A 26,474-nucleotide genomic window follows, 5' to 3' on the forward strand; every position below is an offset into this window, starting at 1 on the left:
CTCTGTTCAAGCTCCTTAATGCGGGCATGCTCCAATTTGGTCTGCGTCTGTGAGTGAGAGGAAGAGGAAGAGAACAACAGAGTAGCGTGACGGGCCGGCACAAGAGCAGCGAGCGGTAGGGCCAACCACGCCCAGCGCAGGGGTGAACGTGGGGAGAGTCCCCTGGACAGAGGAGGATGGGGGGAGAGGGGAGAGGCCAGGGCGTGAGCTAAGCTAGAGAGGGAGGAGGAGGAGACACATGAGGCGAGATGGAAGGTGTCAGATGCTGCGGACACACGCAAGTCACACTGCTGTGGGGTGAACGTCGCCAGCACGACCCAGACTAGTCAGCGTCCCTGCACGCTACGCTACCGGCTTTTCGACGGCATCCGTGTGTGAGCGACTGACTCAGAGACTTCAACAAAATGGTTTTTTTTTTTTTAAGGAGGTCACACCTCAAAAATGCCACTTGTTTTCGGACAAATATGTGGGAGACGTTTCATGCGGCCCCACGCAAGGTGTGCAGTAGAGGGCGAGCACTGAATCCCTTATGGGGCTTGAGGACCTTCAGCCAAAGGCCCACATAGGGCTACAACGGGGAGCCGCGGGGGAGAGGACAGAGGAGTCCCGGGCACTCTGGCTCCTCGCTGAGGAGGTTCTCTGGGTCCCTGCTGGCCACCGGGGAAGCAAAGCTGGGAGCTGCATTCCACGGAGCAAAGTAAGTAAACACAGTCGTCCTAGCAGTTTCTGAGCCAGGAGGAAAGCCATGAGCACTGCCAGGTATGGTCTACACACAGCCCACATCTAACAGGAGTGATTCCTGATCGCAGAAACAAAAATACGTCTTTTCCGTAGGGGAGGCACATGAAGGGCAATGCCATCCAGGGGCCATTGTGCCAGCCCCCTCCACCTGACTGAGGTCACCACTGCCAGTCGCCATGCCCCCTGTCCAGGTGGGCAAAGAAGGAAAGAAAAGTCTGAGGTGTCCCCTCAGGAAGGAGATCCAGGTTGCTGATGGAGCATCATAAAAAGGCCATTTCTTCAGGACAATGACTATTTAAAATGAAAAATATTTGAGAGGCTGGAGCAATAGCACAGCAAGGAGGGCATTTGCCTTGTACCTAGCCAACCCAAGTTGGATCTCCAGATCCTATAGGGTCCCACCCCACACTGAGCCTGCCAGGAGTGATTCCTGAGTGTAGAGCCAGGAGGAACCCATGAGAGCCACCGGGTGTGGCCCAAAAATGAAAAGAATAAAAATAAATAAATGAAAGTTATTAAAAAAAAAAATGGGGCCGGCGAGGTGACGCTAGAGGTAAGGAGTCTGCCTGCCTTCAAGCGCTAGCCAAGGAAAGACCGTGGTTCGATCCCCGGGCGTCCCATATGGTCCCCCAAGCCAGGGGCAATTTCTGAGCGCTTAGCCAGGAGTAGCCCCTGAGCATCAAATGGGTGTGGCCCCCCCCAAAAAAAAAGAAAGTTATATAAAAAAAAAACACACACACACACACACAAAAAACCCACATCTTATATGGTCCATTTCAGCCTGCAGGAGATGGCAGGACGAGAGAGAAAAAGAAAAACATTGCAGCTATGAACTTCTTGGTCCAACCATAATAAACCTAAAACATCGCATCTTCCCCAAAGCAAGCAAGCAAACCTTCACTTTCACAAATAAGGGGCAAAAAGTCCCCAGACACCCAACAGTTTCCAGCCAGTAGAGGGAGTTGCCTCCAATTCTTGGATTCTAGTCCTAGGCATAAAATCGGCCCTTGGGGAAACAAACTCCAAGATGGGACCCCTCCTAGGGTTGTTTTGGAGTTCATTTTATTTTATTTTTGCTTCTGTCAGCTATACCTCACCAATGAGTCTGAAAAGACTGAGCTTTTTGGGGCTGGAGAGATAGCATGGAGGTAAGGCGTTTGCCTTTCATGCAGGAGGTCATCGGTTCGAATCCCAGCGTCCCATATGGTCCCCCGTGCCAGCCAGGAGCAATTTCTGAGCGTGGAGCCAGGAATAACCCCTGAGCACTGCCGGGTGTGACCCAAAAATCACAAAAAAAAAAAAAGACTGAGCTTTTTAATTAAGAGGAGTTCAAGGGCCAGAGAGATGGCACAGCGATGTTTGCCTTGAATGCGGCCAACCTGGGAGGGGGACCCAGTTTAATTCCTGGCATCCCCCAAGCCTGCCAGGAGCGATGTCTGAGTGCAGAGCCAGGAGTAACACCTGAGCACCTCTGGGTGTGGCCCAAAAACCAATCAATCGATAAATAAATAAAGTTAAAAAATAAAAAGAGTTCAGGATCCCCCCTGCCTCTTGTTTTGGTTTGTTCTTAGCTCAATTTTTGGGAAGACCTTGGCATAAGCACCCAGTATACGATTTTCTAGAGTTCGGTCACCACAAACAATGAATCGCTTCGAGATTTGAAAGCCACATGCAGAGAAACGAGAAGGCCACAGTGTGCAGGCCACATAGGCAGTTAGTATCAGTGTAACCGGGAGCATCTGTGTTAAGGAGAAAGGAACACGCATGGCAGCCAAGGCTTTCTTACATTCTCGGGTGCTTCAGAAATCTGTCTCTGTGGCTACCAGCAAAAAAGTGAAGAAAAGAAAAAAATTAAACAACGGCAAGAGAGATTCACCCAGAATTCCAATACGTGTTAAGGTTTAGAAAGAACCAGGTCAGTCTTTCTAGGGTCTCGACTGGACTAGGTCTGAGGTCAATGTTGTCACTGGTTCCTCCCCAGGACGCAACAGGCTACATTGCATGTGAATGAGGTGAAGGTATGGGATTCTGGGAACTTTCTAAATGGATGAGGACGACACAATAGGTCAACTACAGGACAGAGACTAAATGAAATGAAGGAGAGAGAGAGGGACAGCTAGTAGGTTATTAATAATTCATTATACTCTGGGTCTCATAAAATGAGAACTCAGAAATGTTGCCTTTATTTTATGTTGACCTGAAATTACGTTAATTTGCAAAGACATCACCGTTCCAAAGGGAATGTCAGCCTAGGACACTCGAAGGACAGTTAATATTTATCCTTGGAGAACTGTACGAACAAGTATTAGAAACTACTAAGACAATAGATCAATGGAACAAATTTATGCAAAATTTGGAAAAACTCATATGATTCATATTTATCACATATTGAGGAGTGGATTCAAAAAGCATTAAAAATATCTGAGTGGGGGCCAGAGAAATAGCACAGGGGTAGGGCGTTTGCCTTGCACATAGCTGACCCAGGACAGATGGCGGTTCAAATCCTGGCATCCCATATGGTTCCCCGAGCCTGCCATGAGCTATTTCTAAGTGCAGGACCAGGAGAAACCTGAATGCCACCCAGTTTGACCCAAAAACAAAAACAAACAAACAAACAAACAAAAATATATAGGGGCCGGAGAGATAGCATGGAGGTAAGGCGTTTGCCTTTCATGCAGGAGGTCATCGGTTCGAATCCCGGTGTCCCATATGGTCCCCCGTGCCTGCCAGGAGCAATTTCTGAGCCTGGAGCCAGGAATAACCCCTGAGCACTGCTGGGTGTGACCCAAAAACCACACACACACACAAAATATATATATATATATATATAACATTGGGAAGGGCGTTTGCCTTGCACGCCTCTGACCAGGGTTCGATAGCCAGCATCCCATATGGTTTCCCCAAGCCTGGAGTAATTTCTGAGCAAAGAGCCAGGAGGAACCCTTGAGCTCCACTGGATGTGGCCCAAGAACAAACAAACAAACAAAAATGATTCTTGGGGCAAAAGCGATAGTTCATCGGGGTTGGGCATTTGCCATACAAGTAACTGACTCAGGTTCAATCCCTGACATCACGTACGGTTCCCCAAGCACTGCCAGGAATGATTCTTGAGTGCAGAGCCAGGAATTGCTCCAGAAAAATCACCAGGTATGGGACCCAACCAAAACCCAATAAACAAAAATGCTTAATTCTGGTATTCAATTTAAAAACAAAAAAAAAAAACAAGATGATGGAGCTGGAGAGGCAGCACAGGGGTAGGGTGTTTGCTTTGCTCCAGGACAAACAGTGGTTAGAATCTTGGCATCCCATATGGTACTCCGAGCCTGCCAGGAGTGATTTCTGAGTGCAGAGCCAGGAGGATCCCCTGAGCACTGCTGGGTATGACCCCCCCAAAAAAAACAAAAACAAAAACAAAAAAAAGCTACTGGTGGAGAGGGAAAAAAAATCTCCAAGAACTTAAACAGGAAGTAAAAGAAGCAGAAAGTGAAATTGTTACTCATTTGCTTCCTGTTTGAAAGTCATCTCTTCTGAAATTCTGGGTTAGAGGATTTGGGCTGCTCAAATGAAAACCAAAACTGAGATAAAGCAATTCTGTCCTGGACTGTCAGAAGGAAATAAAAATGCTCAAAAGCCATTTCTGGCCCTAAGGAAGTTGCACGGCCTAAGCCTCCTCTCATTGATTTCGAATTTCCGGGTGGGAGAACAGGGAGAAGAGGCCCCGCGGAGGCCACCTGGCCTGTCCCCAGTGCCCATGTCCTCGCCTGTATCCTGCACGGGTTTACCTCCAGGTCACCTTTGGTGATCGACTCCTCCTCCACTCGAAACTGAAGGTCCTCCACCTTCCTACGGGGGAAGAGGGAGAGGGTGTGAGAGGCTGCTGACTTGCCCCCAAAAGTGGGAGCCCCAAAGACAGACAAATGGATGGATAGATAGATGCAGAACCACCTTCTGGGCATGGGCCCAGGCTCTGTGGGTCCCGCCATCCCCAAGGCATGCATTTGCAAAGACACAAATGACTGGAGTTTGGTGGGAGTCTGTTGTACACAGGGCAGAGGATGAGGAAAAGTTCTGTTTGGGTCAGACAACTCCCAAGCAGGAACCAAGATTGCCTAGAGGACACGGCCCATAAAACGAGAGCTCTGTCACCCACATCCGGGCCTGCAGGGCAAGGACAGTTACACAGGGGCCTGCCCTGATTTCAGCCCCCAGGACAGCACCAGTTCCTGATCCCCAAAGGAGCACAGGGCATGAAGGGCCTATGGACAAGGAACTGGGACCCCTGCAAGGGCTGGGAAAGGGGCAAAGGCCTGGAGTCAGTATCTGTGTTCCTCAGGACCCTTGTGAGCAACCCCTGAGCACAATGCCAGGAGCTCATATGAGGAGGCAACCTCTACGGGACCCACCGGGTCTTCCTGTAGCTAGGTGATCCTCTCCTGCCCTGGGTCATCCCCTGGAACTTCTGCAGGCAGGATGGGTCTCTTGGGAGCCCGACAGGAGATTCCCATGGGACTGGATGGGGCAACGCTGCTTCCTAACTCATGACAAAGGTCGCTAAACACCAAGTCATGTGGACCGAGCAGGAAAGGCCGAGGAACAGGGAAGCTGGGCTCGAATGAACCACAGAGCGTGAGACCACGAAGAGGTGCATGATGAACGAAGGCAGAAACTGGTTTGCCCAGACACTCTCCAAGTTCTTGATTTTTTTTCTGTTTTGTTTGGGGCCATATCCAGTGGTGCTCAGGGGTTCCTCCTGGTGATCGAACCCAGGTTCGTTCAGGGTTGACAGTATGCAAGGCAAATGCCCTACCTACTGCTGTGCTATCTCTCCGGCCCCCCTCTCTCCAAGTTCTTGAAAGGAAAGCAAACTCCGGGCCCATCAGAGGCAGTGCCTTGTAGACCATGAACTCCAAGTCCCCTGCATGGCAGAGTCCTCTCACCACCACTGTCCCCATCACCTTTTCTCCTCCTCCAGCTGGTTAAGCAGCTCCACTTTCTCCCTGTCTGCCGCCTCCACCATTGTCCGCAGCTGGTCCATTTTCGCCTCCAGCTCCAGGACATGCTGCAGGGGGGAAGAAGGGTAAGTGAGTGATCCCTTTCTCGTCCCTTGTGGATCTGGGAGCCTTCGGCACTACAGCTCTGGCTCGAGTGGCCCGCTGTGGGCTGGTGCTACCACCTAGCACCGTGGCACATCGTATACAGCACCGCTTTTTTTTTTTCAGCTGTCCTGGGAGCCCAGGGCAAACCCCGCCACAGCAGCACCAATGGAGAGCAACCCTACTTGTTCTGAACGTACCCCTTAAACACACCAAGACAGACCGCACATCGGGAGCTGCTAAATGAGATCATGCAACTCAGCTGTTACCACGGGACAGTGAGAGACACTCGGAGAACCCACGGCCTCTCCCCAGGAGACGAGCACTGTTCCCGAACCACTGCCTGCATGCAAGGCCCAGCAAAGACATCTATCTGCTCGTGTCCCAGTGCTCCTAGGATGCGGCCGGCCACACGTGCCACATCCAGTCCCATCTGTCACCATCTGTCCAGACATCACCTGGTCGTGCCCATCCCGGGCCAGGGCGAGCTCCTGCTCCATCTCCCCCACGTGGCTAGTGGCCTTGGCCACCTCCGCCCGCTCCAGGTCCCGCTCAGCCAGCAGCTGCTCGATGTGCTGCTGCTTCTCCTTCAGCGCCTCCTGGAGCGCCGTGGTGCCCGAAATCTTGCGGGCGTAGCGAGAGGAGGTTTCTGTCAACTGCAAAGGAAAAGTCAAGAGACGTGAAGGATGTGGGGAGGCGGTGGGCAGGTGCAGCAAAGCCAAGCGAAGCAGCAGAGGCCGGTCTGGTGGTGGTGACACTGGGCAAAGTACTGGGAAGCAGTCGTAGAACCTTCCAGAAGCTCTGTAGCAAGCGCCTCCATGACTCAAATCAAAGGGGCTCAAGCCCCACCGCAGAATCCAGAATCTCTCCATGGAGTCCTGAGAAGGTTCAACCCCCTTTTGGCCTGAGCTGCATTTGAACTTCACATCTCCCTGGCTGGCCTGTCTCGTCCTGTCTCCTGCATCAGCTCGGCCTGTCTCCAACATGCTTCCAACTTGAGGCTTGTTTCCAACTTCTGCCGTTCGGTTGCAGGGAACAGCCTGGGTCCCTCCAGGCTCCACCGTGATGGCCTGTCCAGTCTCTGCATCACTGTCTTTCAGCAGGGCCCTCACTCACCCCAGCACCCGGCCCTGAAGCCTGGACACCAGCAACCAGAAATTCTCCCTGTTCCCCCCATATACCTAGCGCTGACCTCTTACAGTAACTCTGAAAATTAGACCTGGATTCCTGAACATCAATGATGAAGGGGAATCTCATCCAAAAGGGCTGGTGCCACCTGCCTTTAAAAGTGGGGTGGAAGGTAATGCTTTCCCCAACACCTTTTTACCCAAGCTTTCTTTTGAGATGTTAATCCCACCTGGATGATCAGACCCACCCACACCTGGGATGGGGCGGGTTGTTTTAAATAAAGAATAAAAGGTGGGGGCCCGGAGAGATAGCACAGCGGTATTTGCCTTGCAAGCAGCCGATCCAGGACCAAAGGTGGTTGGTTCAAATCCCAGTGTCCCATATGGTCCCCCGTGCCTGCCAGGAGCTATTTCTGAGCAGACAGCCAAGAGTAACCCCTGAGCAACACCGGGTGTGGCCCAAAAACCAAAAAAAAAAAAAAAAAGTATAAAAGGTGGGGCCAGAGCAGTGGGAGGGATAGGGCGTTCGCCTTGTTGACCCAGGACAAACCGTGGTTCAATTCCCTGGCGTCCCATATGGTGGTCCCCCAAGTCAGGAGCAATTTCTTTAGGCAAACACCTTACCGCTGTGCTATCTCTCCGGCCCCAGGAGTGATTTCTGAGCACAAAGCCAGGAGTAATCCCTGAGTGTCACCAGATGTGGTCCAAAAACCAAATAAATAAATAAATAAATAAATAAATAAATAAATAAATAAATAAATAAATAAATAAAATAAAATAAAATAAAAGGTGGTTGGGATCAGAGAGATAGCACAGCAGAACAACACAGGACATCCATTCCTGGTATCCCATATGGTTTCCCGAGCCTGCCAGGGCGATTTCTGAGCACAGAGCCAGGAGTGCCCCCAACACACACACACACACACACACATACACAAAGCTTAACTGAGAAGCAGATGTGAGGAAAAGCACATAGCAGAGAAAAATCCTGAGAAATAAAGCGAACTGACTCCGATGAAACTTTAACTGACTGCCTGTGAATTATTTCTCTGCCCTTACCCTGCGTCTTCAGACCTACTGAGGACAGCCGAAAGGGCTAGAAGTGTCATGCCATGCCTGGGACGACCTCACTCAACACGTGGACTCTATGCTTTTTATTTTATAAATATTTTTATTCAATAGTGGGGTGTGAAGGTTCATGCCTGGCCGACCGCACACACAAGGTAAGCTGAAAGCACAGTGAAGGAGACATGGGGCAAAAGACGGGTGGTGAGGGAGTGAATCGGGAAAGAGGAAGGAGGAGGTGTCTTGGGTGCTCAGTTCCATCCAGGGCTCAGGGGCTGCTCTGCACACCTGGCCCCTCCCCTCAACAGAAGAGCCCCAGCAGAGGACAGAGGACGCGCTGGTCCTGGTCTTAGTTCTTCGGTGCTTTGCGTGGGGGCCGAAGCAGGGTGTCGAGCTCTGAGACTGGGGCGCCCAGAGCTGGAAAAGGGTGTTGGGTTCCTGGACGGCCCCTTGCTTGGGTCCCAACTCCGCCTGCCTTATCCAAAGCTTCACTGGCCCTGAAGGACCTGCTGCTCCTGGGAGCCTTCTGAACGTCCGACTGTCTATGAGGCTACTTCTGTCTGTGATGAGACCCAACTGGATCCTACTGTCCGTTGCTCTTCCTACTTAGTGAGATGTTGAATGAATTGCCTGGTGATCTCTGAGGCGGGCTCTCCTGCGCCTCTGTGTTATGTATCTGGTCTTGATACTTTTAAGTATATTCTCCTTCAATAGAATATATTTTTTCAGGGCCCGGAGAGATAGCACAGCGGTGTTTGCCTTGCAAACAGCCGATCCAGGACCAAAGGTGGTTGGTTCAAATCCCGGCCTCCCATATGGTCCCCTGTACCTACCAGGAGCTATTTCTGAGCAGACAGCCAGGAGTAACCCCTGAGCACCGCCGGGTGTGGCCCAAAAACCAAAAAAAAAAAAAAAAGAATATATTTTTTCAGGGGCCGGAGAAAAAGCATAGTGGTAGGGAGTTTGTCCTGCATGCAGACGACCCAGGATGAACCAGGTTCAATTCCAGGCATCCCAAAGGGTCCCCCGAGCCTGCCAGGAGTGATTTCTGCGTCCAGAGCACTGAGTGCCGCCAGGTATGGCCCAAAACAAACAAACAAACAAAAACAGAATATATTTTTTTATATTTAAGTGAAGTTACTCCGCAGAGCTGGAAAGCTAGAGACAGCATAGCCAGGAAGGTGTCTGTTTGCCCAGCTTTCACCTGGCATCCCGCATGGTCCCTCAAGCCCCACCGGAAGTGAATCCTGAGCACAAGGCCAAGAATAAGCCCTAAGAAACACTGGGTGTGTACCCAAAAATCAATGGAAGGAAGAAAATTTCTCCCTGAACAGACAGGGCTCTCAGGCCCAGGGCCCTTATGACGGGCATGAAGGGGACTGGAGAGAAAGCACAGGAATAGGTAGTAGTATAGCATAGCATAGAAGTTGTAGGCATTTGCCTTGCATGCAGCTGACCCAGGAAGGACCTGGGGTCGATCTCCAGCCTCCCATAAGGTCCCCCGAGCCTGCTCGGAGCAATTTCTGAGCATAGAGCCAGGAGTAAGTCCTCAGTGCCACTGGGTGTGGTCCGAAAACAAAAAAAACAGAAGGACATGTAGAAGGCACCTATCTCCTGGAGAATAAAAATGACTCATCACCAGCCTGTAAACCCTAAGCCATGAAGACAATTAACATTTATATTTCATCAATGACCCAAACAGGCCACTATTTCTTCGCCCCCACTCAAAAGAAAAGGAGGACGTCAAACCAAGAGGCTATGAGGTCTGGACATGTGGGGAGGACGCATGTTATGTTGGGACAAGAGAAGGGGGTGGCTTCAGGCCACTGTCCCACATTTGGACAGATTTGGATGTGTCTGAGCAGGGGAACGTGAGGGGAGACACGAATCACTGTTCTTCCCTGGGGAGTCTCAAGAGGAAAGAAGCCAAAGACTCTTGAGTGTACTGAGGGGGACAGGGAGGGGAGGAGAGGAGGGAGGAGCGGGGAGAAGGCGAGAAGCAGGGGAGATGAAGGGTAGTAGGAGCAGACAATGCACACAGACATGAAGCTCGAGGCTCTCCTGAGTCCTTCCTGGCCAGAATCAGACGCACCCGGGGGCATCTGCTCCTGCTTGGGACATCCACATTCGTGGTCCACCTTGGCCCCAACCCACCCCTTTGGCCTCCAACCCACTCTCCTCAAGCTGTATGGGCCTGACACCAGGCCCCAAGCTCCTGAAGAAAAGGCTCTTCCCTACTCCAGTCACCTGCCTGCCACCTGCTGTGACCCTCCTGAACCCCCATCTTTTCCCCTTCCACGGGGGGAACTCCAGCTTCCAGCACCAGGCAAATAGGGAAGGGACCACTTACGAGTCCGGTCCGGCTGGGTTTGCTGCTCACGGATGAGGCCACGGAGCTCACGGAGCTGAGGGAGGAGGCGGACGGGCTGCGCTTCATGGCCTGGCCTGAAGCCATCACGCGTCGCACAGCTGCGGCCTTGGCCTTGGCCGGCGTGGTGGAGGGGAAGCCGATCTTGGTGACTTTGTGGTCCGGAGCGAACAGGCCGTACTTGGGCTGACAGTGGAAATACCTTTTGGATGAGGAGAACAAGGACGGTGAGCAAAAGACCCTCCTGACATAGAGAGTGGCTGGTTCTCTTGGGCCCAACTGGGTTCTGGGAATCCCACAGCTTCACACCCACGAATACACACACAGTCACAAACACACACACACACACACACACTCGTGCGCACGCACGCACGCGTGCGCAAGTCCCTTGCTGCCACACATTCTCAAATGTACCCACACTAATTTTACACACACTTTTTTTTTTTTTTTGGTTTTTGGGCCACACCCGGCAGTGCTCAGGGGTTACTCCTGGAGGTCTGCTCAGAAATAGCTCCTGGCAGGCACGGGGGACCATATGGGACACCGGGATTTGAACCAACCACCTTTGGTCCTGGATCGGCTGCTTGCAAGGCAAATGCCACTGTGCTATCTCTCCGGGCCCAATTTCACACACACTTAAACAACACCCATATTCCCACTACACTCATCCATAAACACACACTTGTACTCACACGCATACACTCACGTTTTCATGTACACATATTTTTTTTTTGTTTTTTGGGTCACACCCAGCGGCACTCAGGGGCTACTCCTGGCTCTACGCTCAGAAATCGCTCCCGGCAGGCACGAGGGACCATACTGAATGCCGGGATTCGAACCACCATCCTTCTGCATGCAAGGCAAATGCCTTACCTCCGTGCCATCTCTCCGGCCCCATCATTCACATATTTCTACAGACCCACACACTCTTATACTCACATATGCACTCCCAGGTTTCCCCGCACAACACTCACATATTTTCACTATACAGTTATATACACACACAAAAACACTCGTACACACATGTCCCTCACACTGGCACCCGAACATGTCAAATGTGACAGGCCCCTCTGTCAGGAGAGACGGCCTCAGGAGATGCTGTAGGAAGGGGGGCACTATAGGGCGGGTGATGCCCAAGGGCAGAGCACCGGCTTCCCATGTGGATGTTTCGGGTACCACCCGCACCTCTGCAGGGTGCCTAGGCACTGCCAGAAGAGGACCCACGAAACATCAACAGAGTGGGGGACCCCAATGCTTCTTCTAAATTGCACGCATCACTGCAGCGGCTATGGGGGAGGGGGGGTCCAGCTGTGATTGTGGGGCCTTCGAGAAGAGGAAATGCCCAGTCCCAGCTACCCACCTTGTTCCGGCCACAGCACCATCGTTCTTGCCCAGAGGCTCGTCCAGCTCCACGCCACACCATTCGCCCTTGGCAAAGTCCGTCTCCCCGAGGAAGCGCACCACACCAGCCTTCGTGCCGCCAACCTGCCAGGAGTGATGAAGAGTGAGGCCGGGTCACCCCCAGAGACACTTGGCTATGGTGGTGGAAAGTCCCGCCTCGGAACAGGCATCAAGACAGAAAGAACGGACAGCAGCAGGAGGCGTCTTCACCGTGTTATGGCTGTGACCACATCACAAAACTCTTGTGCCACTGCTGGACATTCCCACAACTCCTTTGTGGACTCCTTAGAAAACTGAGCTAACATAGGACTCCCCTCTCTACCACGGCCACCTGCTCCCCCCCCCCTTCCACCCAGATACTGCAACTTGACTGCAGCTACTCATGTGGTCCCCCAGGAGAAGCCAATAGCTCTGGGTCACTCCTGGCCTTGTCTGGTCTTGTCTGTGTGGCCCAGCCGCAAACGCCACCACTAGGAATTGATCTCGGTCAATTCCCACAGGGGCTGATAGGTTTCTGAAAATGGGACGTGTGTCCCAGGAAATGTGAAGAAAAGTCATGGAAGGCAAAGCATTTCCACCACACAGTGACTTGTGCACAGGAATAGACTTGGGAGGGACCCATGACAACCAGCCCAGCATGTGCTTAGGGCCTGGTATCCCCCACCACAGACTAATCTTGTGAGAAAACACACACACACACACACACACACACACACACACACCACGAGCACATCTGCAGGGCTGCCAGGAGCGGTTCTTATAGCTGCACAAAAAAAGCAGGAGTGCCTGGTTCAAAGTCCAGAGGGCAAGTGACCACGAGCCAACAAACACAACCAGCCCCAGCCGACACAACACGAAGCCTTGAGTATGCCTGGGTCCTGAGAGGCAGCAGAGGAAAAAAAGACTCAGCTCTACGCTCTTTGCAGCTGACCCAGCCCAGCCACCATCTGGTCCTCCGAACCCGGTCAGGTATCAGACCTGAGTACCACCAAGTGTGGCTCCCCCCACCCCAAAAAAAAAAAAAAAAACCACAGCTGGGGCTGGATCACAGGTCTGGCAGGGGGGTGGCTTTGCATGGTCCCTGAGAGCAGCAACAAGACCAGCTCTGGGGGCCGGAGTGATACCACAGTGATAGGGTGTTTGCCTTGAACATGGCCGACGTGGGACGGACCCTGGTTCAATCCCTGGCACCCGATATGGTCCCCCAAGCCTGCCAGGAGCAACTTCTGAATGGAGAACCAGGAGTAACCACTGAGTGTAGCCCAACAAAACAAAACAAAACACATGCCCTGAGTGTCACCCAGGTGAGGCCCCAAACAGAAATACCAAAAATGAACCACCAGTTGGGGGAAATGGGACTTTCATCTATATATCTAAGTCAGTTGCTGAACGTTTTTTGGTTTTGGGGGTGCCAGGGCACGCCTAGCAGCTACTCTGTGCTACTGACGCTGTGCTCAGGGATCCCTCTGAGACAGTGCTCAGGGAACTGTGTGGGATGGCACCAGAGTCTGCAGTGTGCAGAGCCAGCGAGCGCCCCACTGCACTTCCTCTCCAGCCCTTGCTTTGGTTCCGTTGGCCCAACCAGATCATGCTCTTCTATCCACACCCCGCAGAGCCAGCCCTCTGATCTGTCCTGGGATCCTACAGTCCAGGGGAAAGGGTGCCGGTCATCAACATGCCACCCACAGGGTTCAGGGCCCAAATGGGAGCCGGGGCAGCCCAGCACTCACCAGCACTCGGTCCCCGATTTTGAGCTCTCGCTCCCCTTTCTTGACCGAGCCGGCCTCAGAGAGGTTGGAGACGGACTCACTGGCTGTTTTGCTGAGGTTGCTAATGTGAGGCTGTGCAGCGGTGGGCTGGGCCGTCTTCGGGGGGCCGGGGGTGGAGGTGAGCGGCGAAGCGGCCCTGGAGGCAGGTGTTCCCTGCAAGCCATTGGCCTCGTCCTCGGCCTGCGCCGAGCGGCTGAGCTTGGACGGGCGGGTGAAGATGCCCTTCAGGGGCTCACACTGGAAGTAGCGCACCCCCGCCACCGAGCCATCGTTCTTGCCGATGGGCTCGTCCAGGACGATCCCGGCCCACTGGCCAGGGGCGAACTGGGTCTCTCCGAGGAACTGGATGAAGCCTGGCTTGTTCCCATTAACCCAGACCCGCTCCCCGACACGGAAGTCATCCACGAAGTCCTCTTGTGGCCCCGTGGGTGGCGTGCTGGGGGCCTTCTCACTAGCCACAGTTTTCTCCACAGCAGCAGCGACTGCAAGGAAAGGGCAGGCAGAAAGAGAGGGGGTGCTCAGTCCCGGTGAGGTTCAGGATTCAGGGGCCATACCCGCAGTGCTCTGAGATTGAGGGTTTCTTCCAGTGATGCCCAGGGAGCCACATAGTGCTGGGGTCCAAACTTGGTCCCTCCTCTGGTGGGGGGGGTGGACTCAGTCTTTGGGTCACATTTCATGATACTGGGGTTGCAGATGAGCATCATTTTTTCCTTTGGTTTTTGAGTCACACATGGCAGCATTCAGGGGTTACTCCTGGCCCTGCACTCAGCAGTCACTCCTGGCAGATTCGGGGACCATATGGGATGCCAGGATTTGAACCGGGGTCTGTCCTGGGTTGGCCGCACGCAAGGCAAACGCCCTACCACTGTGCTACCACTCTGTTACCCACCCCCCAGAGAGACTTTTAATAAGTGTGATTTGGGGCCTCAGTAAGTAAAGGAATCAACCACAAAATTCTCCGTGATGTGCCCATCTCCAATCCGCCCCAAAGCTGTGCCCCTCTTACCTGCTGTGGGTGCCTTCAGGGCCGAGCTCCCAGGCTTGAGGATCCTGGTGGGGGCCTTGAGCCCACTAGGCCTGAGTAGACTCATGGTTGGTGGGTCGGAGGCCACTATCCTTCCCCAATCATGGATGCCACTGTCGCAGCAGCTCCTAGATCCAAAAAGAGCGAGAGAGAGTCAGAGACAGAGATAGAGAGAGAACAAGAAAGAAACAAAGGCAAAGTAAAAGAAAGGGCCAGAGCAATTGTACAGTGGTAGGGCATTTGCCTTGCACTTGGCCGACCCAGGTCAGGCCCAGGTTCAAGCCCCGACATCCCACAGAGTCCCCTGAGCCTGCCAAGAACCATTTCTGAGTGCAGAGCCCGGAAGTAACTCCTGAGCACTGCCAGGTGTAGCTCAGAACCCCTTCCCCAAACAAAGAGAGAAAGAGGAGAGACAGTGAGAGAGCGAGAGAATGAGAGTGAAAGAGTGAATGAGTTCAGGACCCCAAATGCAGCTGTTCGAGGCAGGATGAGAACCAGAGGTCAAGTGCTTGCCCCACACGAGAGGCCTTGGAGTCCAAGGATCTGCTGTAGAGACCGAGGCGAGTAATATGCTCCGTCTACACTTCTGCATCAACCAACATCAGCTCAGCACCGAGCTGGGAACCACAAAGGGCAAAGAAAGGGCGTGGAAAACTGCCCAGAAAGGGGAAGGAAAGAGAGAGGAGAGAGGTTCCCACTTTTCATTCATTCACTTCTCCCCATGCAAGTTTGATGGCCACTTGTCAATATTAACTCATTTCTTTATGCACAGGTTCATTCAATACGCAACATAAAAGCATGATATAGGGGGCCAGAGAGAGAGGACAGTGGCGAGGGCATTTGCCTTGTGTCCAGTCGTCTACCCAGGCTGGATCCAATCATCACGAGGGGGTCTCCTGAGCCTGCTCAGGGGTGACCCCCTAAGTAAACAGATATCTATAATTAACCGACGTTCAACCAGCTGGGACGAAGGAGCCCTCTTAAAGGCGCAGGCACTGGCACCTTTTGGGACATGGTTTTTGGGTCTGGCTGGGACCACTCACCTGCCTTTCTTACAAAGCTTTTCGGCACTCAGCCAAGTGGAGGTGAAGCAGAAGCCCCAATCTGCTCCCTGCAGAGGCATGAATAAGCTCCCCCTGACTCAGAGCCCCTGAGGCCTGTGAAAGTGGCTGTACCCCAAAAATGAATAGGATGGGATGGCGATGGGCTGTGTCTCGGGAAACATCTTGCCAGTGTTCTGTCAGCCCCTGGCCTCAACTTGAGGTCATCCCTGGAGCACCTGGACACAAGAGGTGTCCCCTGAGCACAGGACCAGGGCAAAAGGACAGCGGAGAGGGCGTTTGCCTTATACACGGCTGACCTGTGTGCGATCTCTGGCATCCCATAAGTGCCCCCAAACACTGCCGGCATTAATGCCTGTGCACAACTGCCCCCAAAATAAATCAAATTTTAAAAATTCCAGAAACTAAGATGCACATTTTAGAGCCTGAGAGGTTTGGACCATGGCGAGTCTTCGGAACTGCCATGGAAAAGGGGCCACCTTGTCTGTGGGGGGAACATGGAGACGGACAAAGGAAGAACGAGAAATGAGAAACAGACAAATGATCAATGAAAAATGATCGCCCTGTGACTGAGCCTTCCCCTGCTTGACATCGACATCCCAGGATCCAAAAAGATCCATTTAAAATGGAACTGACTGGCGGGATGCAGGGAGCGGCCGAGCCAGTCAGCAGAACCAAAACTGGTCATGTACTGGGGGGAACAGCATGACAAGGTGGGGGGTCCTCCAAAGAGCCCTAGGGGAGCTGGGGGGGGCCTCCAGGTGGGTCAGGTCCAGGATTGCAGTCCCAGGCACAATCCGGTCAGCCACATGTATCCACTGTCTGTCTCCTCCTCTCCTCTTTTTCTCTCTCCCCTCTCCCCCTCCCTTATGTACCTATTTCTTTTTCTTCTCTCTCTCTCTTCTGTCTTCTCTCTCTTTCTCCCTTTCCATAATTTGTAAAAAAAAATTAAGCCTGGGGCCGGGCGGTGGTGCTAGAGGTAAGGTGCCTGCCTGCCTTGCCTGCGCTAGCCTAGGACGGACCGCGGTTCGATCCCCCCGGTGTCCCATATGGTCCCCCAAGCCAGGAGCGACTTCTGAGCGCATAGCCAGGAGGAACCCCTGAACGTCACTGGGTGTGGCCCAAAAACAAAAACAAAAACAAAAACAAAATTAAGCCTGGGGGCCAGCGAGGTGGCGCTAGAGTTAAGGTGTCTGTCTGCCTTGCAAGCACTAGCCAAGGAAGGACCTCGGCTCGATCCCCCGGCGTCCCATATGGTCCCCCCAAGCCAGGAGCAATTTCTGAGAGCTTAGCCAGGAGTAACCCCTGAGCATCAAATGGGTGTTGCCCGAAAAAAAAAAAATTAAGCCTGATGTGGCTGGAGTGGTGGCACAAGCGGTAGGGCGTTTGTCTTGCATCACTGGCCTAGGACAGACCGCGGTTCGATCCCCCGGTGTCCCATATGGTCCCCCAAGCCAGGAGCGATTTCTGAGCCCATAGCAAGGAGTAACCTCTGAGCATTCACTGGTGTGCCCACCCCCTCCCCGCAAAAAAAAAAAAAAAAAAGAGAAAAGAAAATTAAGCCTGGAGCCCAAATGATAGCACAATGGTAGGGGTGTTTGCCTTGCACACTTACCAACCTGGGACAGACCCGGGTTGGATCCCCGGCATCCCATAGGGTCCCCTGAGCCTGCCAGAAACAATTTCTGAGTGCAGAGCCAGGAATAACCCCTGAGTGCTGCCCAGGGAAGCCCAAAAATAAAAACCTAAAAGAAAAAGAAAACAAAAATGATCCTGAGGAGATGCTCCAATCCTGAGAGGCGCTGTTAGGGTGCTGATTTTTGCTTTATGTTCAGAAGCCTGGTTCTAAAACGGAATATCCTAAGGCCTTCCACAGCTTGTGGGCTCAGCTATTCCTAGACCCGACGCCACGTCAGCAAGACGGGAGGGTTGGCAGTGGGCAGAGGGGGGCGGAGATGAGGGAACCTGAGGCGGGGCCACTGGGGCACAGCACCACACCTGCTCAGCACTACAAGGTGAAATAAAAGAAAAGAAAAAGAGTCTGAACTCTGGCTGGAGCACAGCAGGGAAGGCATTTGCCCTGCATGTGGCCAACCCAGGTTCGATCCCAAGCATCCCATAGGGCTCTCATAACCTTCCAGGAGCAATTTCTGAGCAGAGCTGGGAGTAATTCCTGAGCGCTGAGCGTCACTGGGTGTGACCCAAAAAATGCAAACAAACAAATAAATAAATGGTCTGAACTCAGGGCTGGATGCCTACACAGCAGGGAAGGAGCTGATCTTTGCACATGACAGACCTGGGTCAGATTCCTGACATCCCATAGAGTTCCTGGAGCCTGCCAGGAGCGATTTCTGAGCACAGAGCCTTAGTGGCGGCGGTTGTGGCCCAAACACCAAAAAAAAAAAAAAAAAAAAGAATCAAGTTAGAGGAGCAAGTGGAATAAGGAAGTAGCAGATCCCTCGCCACAGAAACAACCTTCAATCACTTCCTTCCCCATCCCAGAACGAGCAAGAGGCCTGGTGCAGGGCCAGAGCTGCAGATTGGGTTCCCTGGTCATTTGGGGTATCTTCACCTGACTCCCTGTCTCGGAGAGAGATTGACTCAGGCCGGGCCTGCAGCCAAATCTCCATCCTCCCCTCTGGGAGACACAGGGCTGCCAAGCAGGACTCAGGTTTCCAGAGACCAAGTCAGGAGCACCCCGACCTGACTATCACAGCGCTGGGACCAAGCAAGAAGGATGACGTCGGCTCACCCCAGATTCTTAGAAACAGCCGAGTCAGGAAGAAGCAGGGAGCAGCTACAGACAGACGGGACAGCATGATGGGGGCTGGAGCGATGTAGCATAGGAGTAGGGTGTCTCTGCTTTGCACACAGCCGACCCGGGTTCGATCACCGGCATCCCATAGGGTCCCCCACGCCTGCCAGTAGAGATTTTTTGAGCACAGAACCAGGAGGAAGCCGAGCACCGCCAGGTGTGGCCCAATAAACAAACCAAAAAACCCAAAGACTCAACAGCAAGAGCCCTAGAAGGAGCCCCAGGCCTCTCCACTATTTTGGGGGTTTGGGGTACATGTTGGGGTATGAGCAAACTGCCCAAACAGAAACTGCCTATCAGTCTGACCAATGACAAAAGCGGATGCCACTAAGTGTGGCTTCAGTCAAGTTTTATCTGGCTCCTGCCTATCTTATGGTGCCAGGGATCACACCCAGGACCTCAAACATGCAAGACAAGGGTCCTATTGCTGAGCTCTAGCCCAGCCCTCAAACTTGGCATCTCTTTTTTGGGAGGGCCACACAAAGCCATGCTCAGGGGTTACTCCTGGCTCTGCATGCAGAAACGGCTCCTGGCAGGTTCAGGGAACCATATGGGATGCCAGGGATTGAACCTGGGTTCGTCCTGGGTAGGCCGCAGGCAAGAAAAACGTCCTACCGCTGTGCTATCTCTCTGGCCCATTTAGCATATTTTTTAATCAAATCAAGAGGACTAGAGCAATCACACAGAGGGTAGGAGTCACCACTGAGCACCTCCAGGTAAGGCCAAGAAAAAAATAAAATAAAATAAAATAAGAGCAATAGCAATAACAGTGTGTAAAGGTGTTTGCCTTGCATGTTCTGATCTAGGTTTGATCTGCAGCATCCCCTGAGCACTGCCAGGAGTATTTCCTAAATGCAAAGTCAGGAGTTATTATTTTTATCTTATTTTTGGGGGGACCATACCTAGCTGTGCTCAGGGGTTACTCCTGGCTCTGCACTCAGTAACACTCCTGGCAGACTCAGGGAACCCTATGGGATACCAGGGATCAAACCCAGGCTGGCCTTATGCAAGGCAAATGACCCACTGTGTTATTACTTCACTATGCTTCCCATTTTTTTTATTTCATCATTAAAAATAATCACTTGTTTTATTGTGTTATAAAAATAATAACCCCTGGGGCCAGAGCGGTGGTGTAAGCGATAGGGCATCTGCCTTGCACACGCTAACCTAGAATGGACCAAAGTTCGATCCCTGGCATCCATATGGTCCACCGAACCAGAAGCAAATTCTGAGCGCATAGTCAGGAGGAACCCCTGAGCATCACCGGGTGTGGCCCAAAAAAAAAACAGAAAAAAAAAAAGTGTCCAGCACCCTGGGAAGTGCTGCTGGACACTGTTGTTCTAGAACATTCTCCCCCGCAGGGACACTGGGGCACCAGGTCAAGAGTCCTTCTGAGAGACGCCCAGGAAAGGCCCGGCCAGTCTGCAGGCTTCTGCTTCAGTTCATTCACATATTGTCCACTTCTTTTCTTTCTGCATTTTGACCTCGAACGAGCAGCCGGTCAACCCACCAACAAAACAGGTTTGTTCAAGCCCAGGAAAAGCAAAAGCAGAGTGGCGGAGTGCCCTCGTGTGAACCTCTGGCGGGCAGGTCCCCATGCCAAGGAGAATCGCCTCATTGTAAGGCCGTGGCGGAGTCTCTGGGTGCTCATGGGCAGGAAGGAGTCTCCCCTCCCTTTTCTGCACCCATAAGCAGCTCCGCTTTAGGTCTGGGAGTCCAGACCTCTCGGCCATCTCACTGGGGTTCCAGAGCGCGCACAGCGCACAAGCCTGCCGGCACCACCTCACTAGATTTTGCTCCTCCAGCTTACAAGAGAAACTTCAGAGCTGGAAGTGACCAACTCAAGCCCTCATTCTCCCCACCCCCCACCCAGACACCCCAAGGGGCTAGGCTCTAGGTTGCCACAGGGGCCTGCCAGAAGCGACTTCTGAGCAAAGAGCCAGGAGTAACCCCTGAGCACTACCTGGTGTAGCTCAAAAATCCACCCCCCAAAAGAAGAGAGAGACAAAGCAGGCCAGAAAGAAGCAAACATTCTGCCCCAGGAAGCACCCAACTCCAAGATTTCTCTCCGCTCCCTTTTTTTGTTTTTGTTTTTGTGCCATACCCAGTGACCTTCAGGGGTTACTCCTGGCTATGCGCTCAAATCGCTCCTGGCTTGGGAGACCATATGGGACACTGGGGGATTGAACCTTGGTCCATCCTAGGTTAGCGCATGCAAGGTAGATGCCTTATGCCCTGCGCCAAGGCTTTAGCACCTCCTCTCTGCTCCTTTCTGGGAAGCAAATATCCCAGGAGACCTGTCTCCTTTGGTATTAAAAAAAAATCTGTTTTGTCCTTCTTTAATTGGGGGGCCACACCCAGCAGTGCCTGAGGGGTTTCTCCTGGCTCTGCCCAGAAATTACTCCTGGCAGGCTCGGGGGACATTCTTGGACGGGACACAGGGATCAAGCCCATCAAACCCTTCACCACTTGCTTGCAAGACAAACGTCCTTCTCACCGTGACAATGACAGATTGACTCGGCAGGGATTTCAGAGGTAGAACTATTTCGCCTGGACCGACCCAAATGCTTCCCACACATCTGTCTAGTGCAGGGGTGGCCGGCTCTTTGCCTCTTATCATTCTTTTGTATACTGTGGCTCTTTGCCAAGTTTGGATTTTGTTCTGCTGCTTCTGAGGAGGGACCTCTGAGGAGAGATCTCCCAGCGCGGAGTCCCGTCTCCCATCCCTCGGAAACAACTGCATGGGCCAGCGAGCGGGGGGACCCGTGTGGCACATGTTGGGTCACATCTGGCCGTGAGTTCTTAGTGTGGAGGACGCAGCACACCCTCACCATCACTGCAGGATTTTGATCCTCACTCAAAATGGCAAAATGCAATATGTGTTTAACAGATTACTGTTAAAATTAGATGCTTTTGTGTGAGTGTTTGTCTGTTTTGGCAGGTCACTGCGTGGTGTGGTTCTCTGACTCTCACAGTTTAAAATTTGGGCTTTTTGTGTCGAACTTGTTCGCCACCCCGGTCTAGTGTCTTCACATTGGGAACTTGGAAGGTTTGAGGAAATTAAAACAACATCATCTGCATATGGTAAGCGCCTTTATTGGGCCATTTTTTTTATTCCTTAGGACTCCAAGAACCCCACTCTCTGCTCAGGCACCACCGCAGGCTGTTCTAACAGGAAGTTACATTAAAATCCGACTTCCGTTCTGAAAAAAAATGTCAGAAGCTCTGGACACAGCGCAGAACTATATATAGCCTCAAAGCACAGCACAGAGGGGAACGGTATTTATTTCCTGTTATTAGCCATCACCTATAATCTGTCTCAAATTGGCATCAAATATCAAGATAGGGACCAGGGAGATAGCACAGCAGGAGTAAACCCTGAGTACAGTCGGGTGTGCCCCAAGAAACTACAATCAAAACAGGAGGGCTGGAGGTGGAGCAATAGCACAGAAGGAAGAGTATTTATCTTGCATGTGGCCGATCCAGGTTCCATTCCTGGCATTCCAAAGGGTCCCCTGAGCCTAACAGGAATGATTTCTGAGCACAGAGCCATGAGTAACCCACATGCTGCTTTGTGTGGCCACAAAACAAAATAAAACGAATCAAAACAAGGCCAGAGAGAATGGTTGGTCTTAACCTTAACCTGATCCTGTTCACAAATGAACAGATTGGAGAGCCTTTGGGGGCCTAGAAAGAGTATGCACTGGCCTGGGGTTTAGTAATAGCAGCGACCCTGGTTAGAAGCCCCAGAACTGAGGCCGGTGAGGTGGCACTAGAGGTAAGGTGTCTGCGTTGCAAGCGCTAGCCAAGGAAGGATCTCGGTTCGATCCCCCGGCATCCCATATGGTCCCCCCAAGCCAGGGGCAATTTCTGAGCGCTTAGCCGAGAGTAACCCCTGAGCATCAAATGAGTGTGGCCCCCCAAAAAAATAAGAAGAAGAAGAGGCAGTCCCGGAACTACAGGCTGTCTCTAAAAAAAAAAAAAATAGCACAGTTGTAGGGCATTTGCCTTGCAAGCAGCTGACCCACGACGAAAGGTTCAAATCCCAGCATCCCATAAGGTCCCCCGTGCCTGCCAGGAGCGTCACAGGGTGCAGTCCAAAAAACAAAAAACAACAACAACAACAACAACAGCAAGTTGCATTTGCAGGGAACAGAGCCAGTGCCAGCTAAGCCCAGCGCAAGTCAGGCTAGTGCACAGCCAGGGGTCCCCCCCAGCTATGAGGACACCAAATGTCCTACCAGGGTTATTTAAAGCGGTGAGTCTCTTACCATCAGAGCTTTGCCAGGAAAAGCCGGAGGTCTAAAGAATATCAATGCCTGCTGCTGCTTTTTAATCTGGGGTGGGGGAGCGGCAGGGGAGCAGGAGCCCGCCTGGCACACAGACCTCCCAATGCCACTTGGTGCCTGCACACTGGGCCAAGTCAAGCCGCCTGGTCCAGCCAGCAGCTGGGTTTGGCCCTGAGCAAAGCCAGCTGTGAGGTCATGCAGGTGATGCCACAAATAAGGCTCTGAAGGTTTGGCCTCTGGGAGGCAGCTTCTGTATTTTTCTTTTCCTTTTTGGTTTTTGGGTCACACTCAGTGGTATTCAGGGGTTATTCCTGGCTCTGTGCCCAGAAATCGCTCCTGGAAGGCTCGGGGGACCATATGGAATGTCAAGGATCGAACCTGGATCAGCCACATGCAAGATAAATATCCTTCCTGCTGTGCTATCGCTCCAGCCCACATCTGTTTTCAAGAAGACCAGAAAGTGGGACTGGAGCGATAGCACAGCGGGGAGGGCGTTTGCCTTGCATTCAGCCAACCCGAATTCGATACCCTCGCCATCCCGCTGGGTCAGTCCCCTGCACCTGTAAGGAGTAAGTTCTGAGCACAGAGTTAGGAGTAACCTCTGAGTACCACCAGATATAGCTAAAAGCAAACAAAGAAAATAGAAAACCAAAAAGTGTCAAATGGAGTGACTGGAGTTATAGCACAGCAACAGGGCATTTGCCTTGCACGCTGCTGACCCAGACAGGTCCGGGTTCGATCCCCGCCACAGTGCTCCCAAGGCAGCCCTAGAATACTCACTATAGGAAAGAGGTCCGAGGCTTCCCAGTTCTCAAGTTCCCATCCAGGTGTGAGCCCCAGGAAAGGGACCTTTATTTAAGACTTCTGATCCTACATGGGGTGTGTCTCAGAAACTCAGTCCCCCTTGGACTGGCAAAGCGTCCCTGCCACAAACCGTTCCTGCACCACTGTCCAGCTTGGGAAGATCCCAAGCTCCCTGGCAAAGTTCCAAGGGAAAAGCCTTGTGGCCACTGAAAGAAAAGGCTCCAGAGAGCAGAGCAATAGATACCACAGCAGGTCGGACGATTGCCTTGCCCGTGGGTGACCCAGCTTTGATCCCGGTGTCCCCAAGCCTGCCGGGAATAACCCTAGAGCACTATCGGGCATGGCCCAAAATCAGAGCAAATAAAGGGGAAAAAAAATGGAAAGAATCCAGGGAGATTGAGTAGTAGCAAGGTGCTACATACAGTAAGACCAGAGCACTGCCTGGTGTGGCCACCAAACCCAAATGAATCAATTGATCAATCGATCCTCCCCATTCATGAGGCCAAAGGAGTAGAGCCCAAGGGCCAGGGACAGGCCACCAGCAGCATCTCCTAGGTCAGGCTGTCATGCTGTGTCCAGAAGCTCCCGTTCTTCCCTACGAGTGCCCCGAGAGCCAAGTCAGATGGAGAAAAAGATATGGCTGCATCCGGGGGAAAGCACGCAGAGGCAGAGGCCGAGGCCACCACACTGGCTGCAGGTCCAGGGCAGTCCTGGAGCTGGTTATGTAAGTGTCTGTGTGTTCTGCCCTGCTGTCCCCACTCCCAGAGCCTCATGTAACCAGACTCGGGCCACCAACTATTGTATTAGCTCCTTCCGCCCAAAGCCACTTGATTCCCAGGGAAAGGCCAGTCTGCAGCGGCTTTCAACACCCAACCATGCAGAAAAGCCTGGAAACTAGGCGGGAGAGATAGCATAGCAGTAGGGTGTTTGCCTTACATCAGGGGCCTCAAACTCAATTTACCTGGGGGCCACAGGAGGCGAAATCGGGGTGATCCTTGAGTGCAAAGTCAGTAGTAAGCCTTGAACATTGGGGGGTGTGACCCAAACAACTAAAACAAAACAAAAAGATTCCTCTAGGGCAGGGCCACAAAATGTTGTACGGAGGGCCGCAAACGGCCCGTGGGCCTCGAGTTTGAGACCCCCGCCTTACATGTAGCCAATTCAGGATGAACAGTGTTTTCTAATCCCAGCATCCCAGATGGTCCCCTAAGCCTGCCAGGGGCAATTTCTGAGAGTGCAGAACCAGGAGTAACCCCTGAGCACTCCCAGGTGTGACCCTAAAGCCAAAAAAAAAAGCCTAAAAAAGGGAGCTGAAGGGGGATGTAACGTGTTTTTAGAGGCATATCTCAAAACCCATCAGAGCCTGCTGGCTTCTAGCCCATCTGCTAGCCCAGAGTGCGGGGCTTGCCCATGTGTCCATCTGTCCGTCTGCAGGCCTGACCCTGCCACAGATTCCTGCACACACTGGACCCAGCGGCTGTTCACAGCCCGTCTTTGCAAAGCAGGCGGTGACTCACTCCCCTCAAGGTCACGGATAGCATGGGTCGGTTGAGGCAGCCAAAAAGGCCAACCGAGACTTTGGTCCTTAGTCAGTGTCAGAGTTGGGAGAAGCTGTGACGAGACACAGCAGCGTGTTCCAAACCCAGTGAGGACACTTTGCAAGACTCTGCAAGATGGCTACAGGGCAAGGGGGGGACAGTCCAGCACCTGGGGATTCCACTAGACTCCCCAGAACCTAGTTACGTGAACAATGATGCAGTGAAAACAGGGGTACCAGCCATGGACTTGATTCAGCCTGCACATGAAAGAGCAGCCGTAAGAAAAAGCATCAGGGGGCCGGGCGGTGGCGCTGGAGGTAAGGTGCCTGCCTTGCCTGCGCTAGCCTAGGACAGACCGCGGTTCGATCCCCCGGCGTCCCATATGGTCCCCCAAGAAGCCAGGAGCAACTTCTGAGCGCATAGCCAGGAGTAACCCCTGAGCGTCACAGGGTGTGGCCCAAAAACCAAAAAAAAAAAAAAAGAAAAAGCATCAGGGGCCGGAGAGATAGCATGGAGGTAGGGCATTTATTTGCCTTGCATGCAGAAGGACAGTGGTTCAAATCCTGGCATCCCATAAGGTCCCCCGAGCCTGCCAGGAGCTATTTCTGAGCATAGAGCCAGGAGTAACCCCTGAGCGCTGCTGGTGTGACCCAAAAACAAAAAAAAAAAAGAAAAGAAAAAGCATCAGCTGGAGCAATAGCACAGCGGTAAGGCGTTTGCTTTGCAGGCAGACAACACAGGACGAACCCCAGTTCAAATCCCCACATCCCATAAAGTACCCCGAGCATGCTAGGAGCGATTTTTGAGCACGGAGCAAGGAGTAACCCCTGAGTACTGCCAGGTGCAGCCCAAAAACAAAATTCGCCTTACATGCAATTGACCTGGGTTTGATCCGCAGCATCCCACATGGTCCCCTAAACCCCACCAGAAGTGATCCCTGAGTGCAGATCTGGGTATACACTCCTGAGTACTGCTAGGTGTGAACCCCCACCCACCCAAAAAAAAAAAGAGGAAAGAAAAAGGACAGCCCAAAAACCAGGGAATAGGACCTTTGGTCTCTCCTATTTCATTAAGCACATGTGAGAAAAATGACAGATGTAGGCCCCTGGATATAAAACTGCACATGGTAGGTGCTGGAGCGATAGATATCACAGTGGGTAAGGAGGCTTGCCTTGCATGCAACTCACTAGAGTTCAATCCCCAGTATCCCATATGGTCCCCTGAGCCAGTTAGAGGTAATCTCTGAGCACAGAGCCAGGAGTAACCCCTAAGCACCTCTGGGTGTTATATATATATATATATATAACACAAAATAACAATAAATAAATAAATAAAACTGCAAATGGTATCACTGGTCTTCAGACAAAACGGGGGAAATA

General features: G+C 52.4%; 1 protein-coding gene across 1 annotated transcript in view; it reads right to left on the reverse strand.

Moving 5' to 3' along the window:
• CLIP1 (CAP-Gly domain containing linker protein 1) overlaps window positions 1-26,474 on the reverse strand; it is a 315,265-nt gene that overhangs the window by 283,885 nt on the left and 4,906 nt on the right. Inside the window, exons 2-8 of the mRNA XM_049767747.1 lie at window positions 14,571-14,716; window positions 13,526-14,046; window positions 11,755-11,879; window positions 10,377-10,596; window positions 6,293-6,490; window positions 5,697-5,800; window positions 4,524-4,584 (exon numbers count right to left, since the gene is read on the reverse strand). Of these exons, the coding sequence (XP_049623704.1) occupies window positions 4,524-4,584; window positions 5,697-5,800; window positions 6,293-6,490; window positions 10,377-10,596; window positions 11,755-11,879; window positions 13,526-14,046; window positions 14,571-14,655 (1,314 nt within the window). The 5' untranslated portion in view covers window positions 14,656-14,716. The remainder of the gene's footprint in view (window positions 1-4,523; window positions 4,585-5,696; window positions 5,801-6,292; window positions 6,491-10,376; window positions 10,597-11,754; window positions 11,880-13,525; window positions 14,047-14,570; window positions 14,717-26,474) is intronic.

The sequence above is a fragment of the Suncus etruscus genome, chromosome 2, assembly GCF_024139225.1.
Source record: "Suncus etruscus isolate mSunEtr1 chromosome 2, mSunEtr1.pri.cur, whole genome shotgun sequence".
NCBI lineage: Eukaryota > Metazoa > Chordata > Mammalia > Eulipotyphla > Soricidae > Suncus > Suncus etruscus.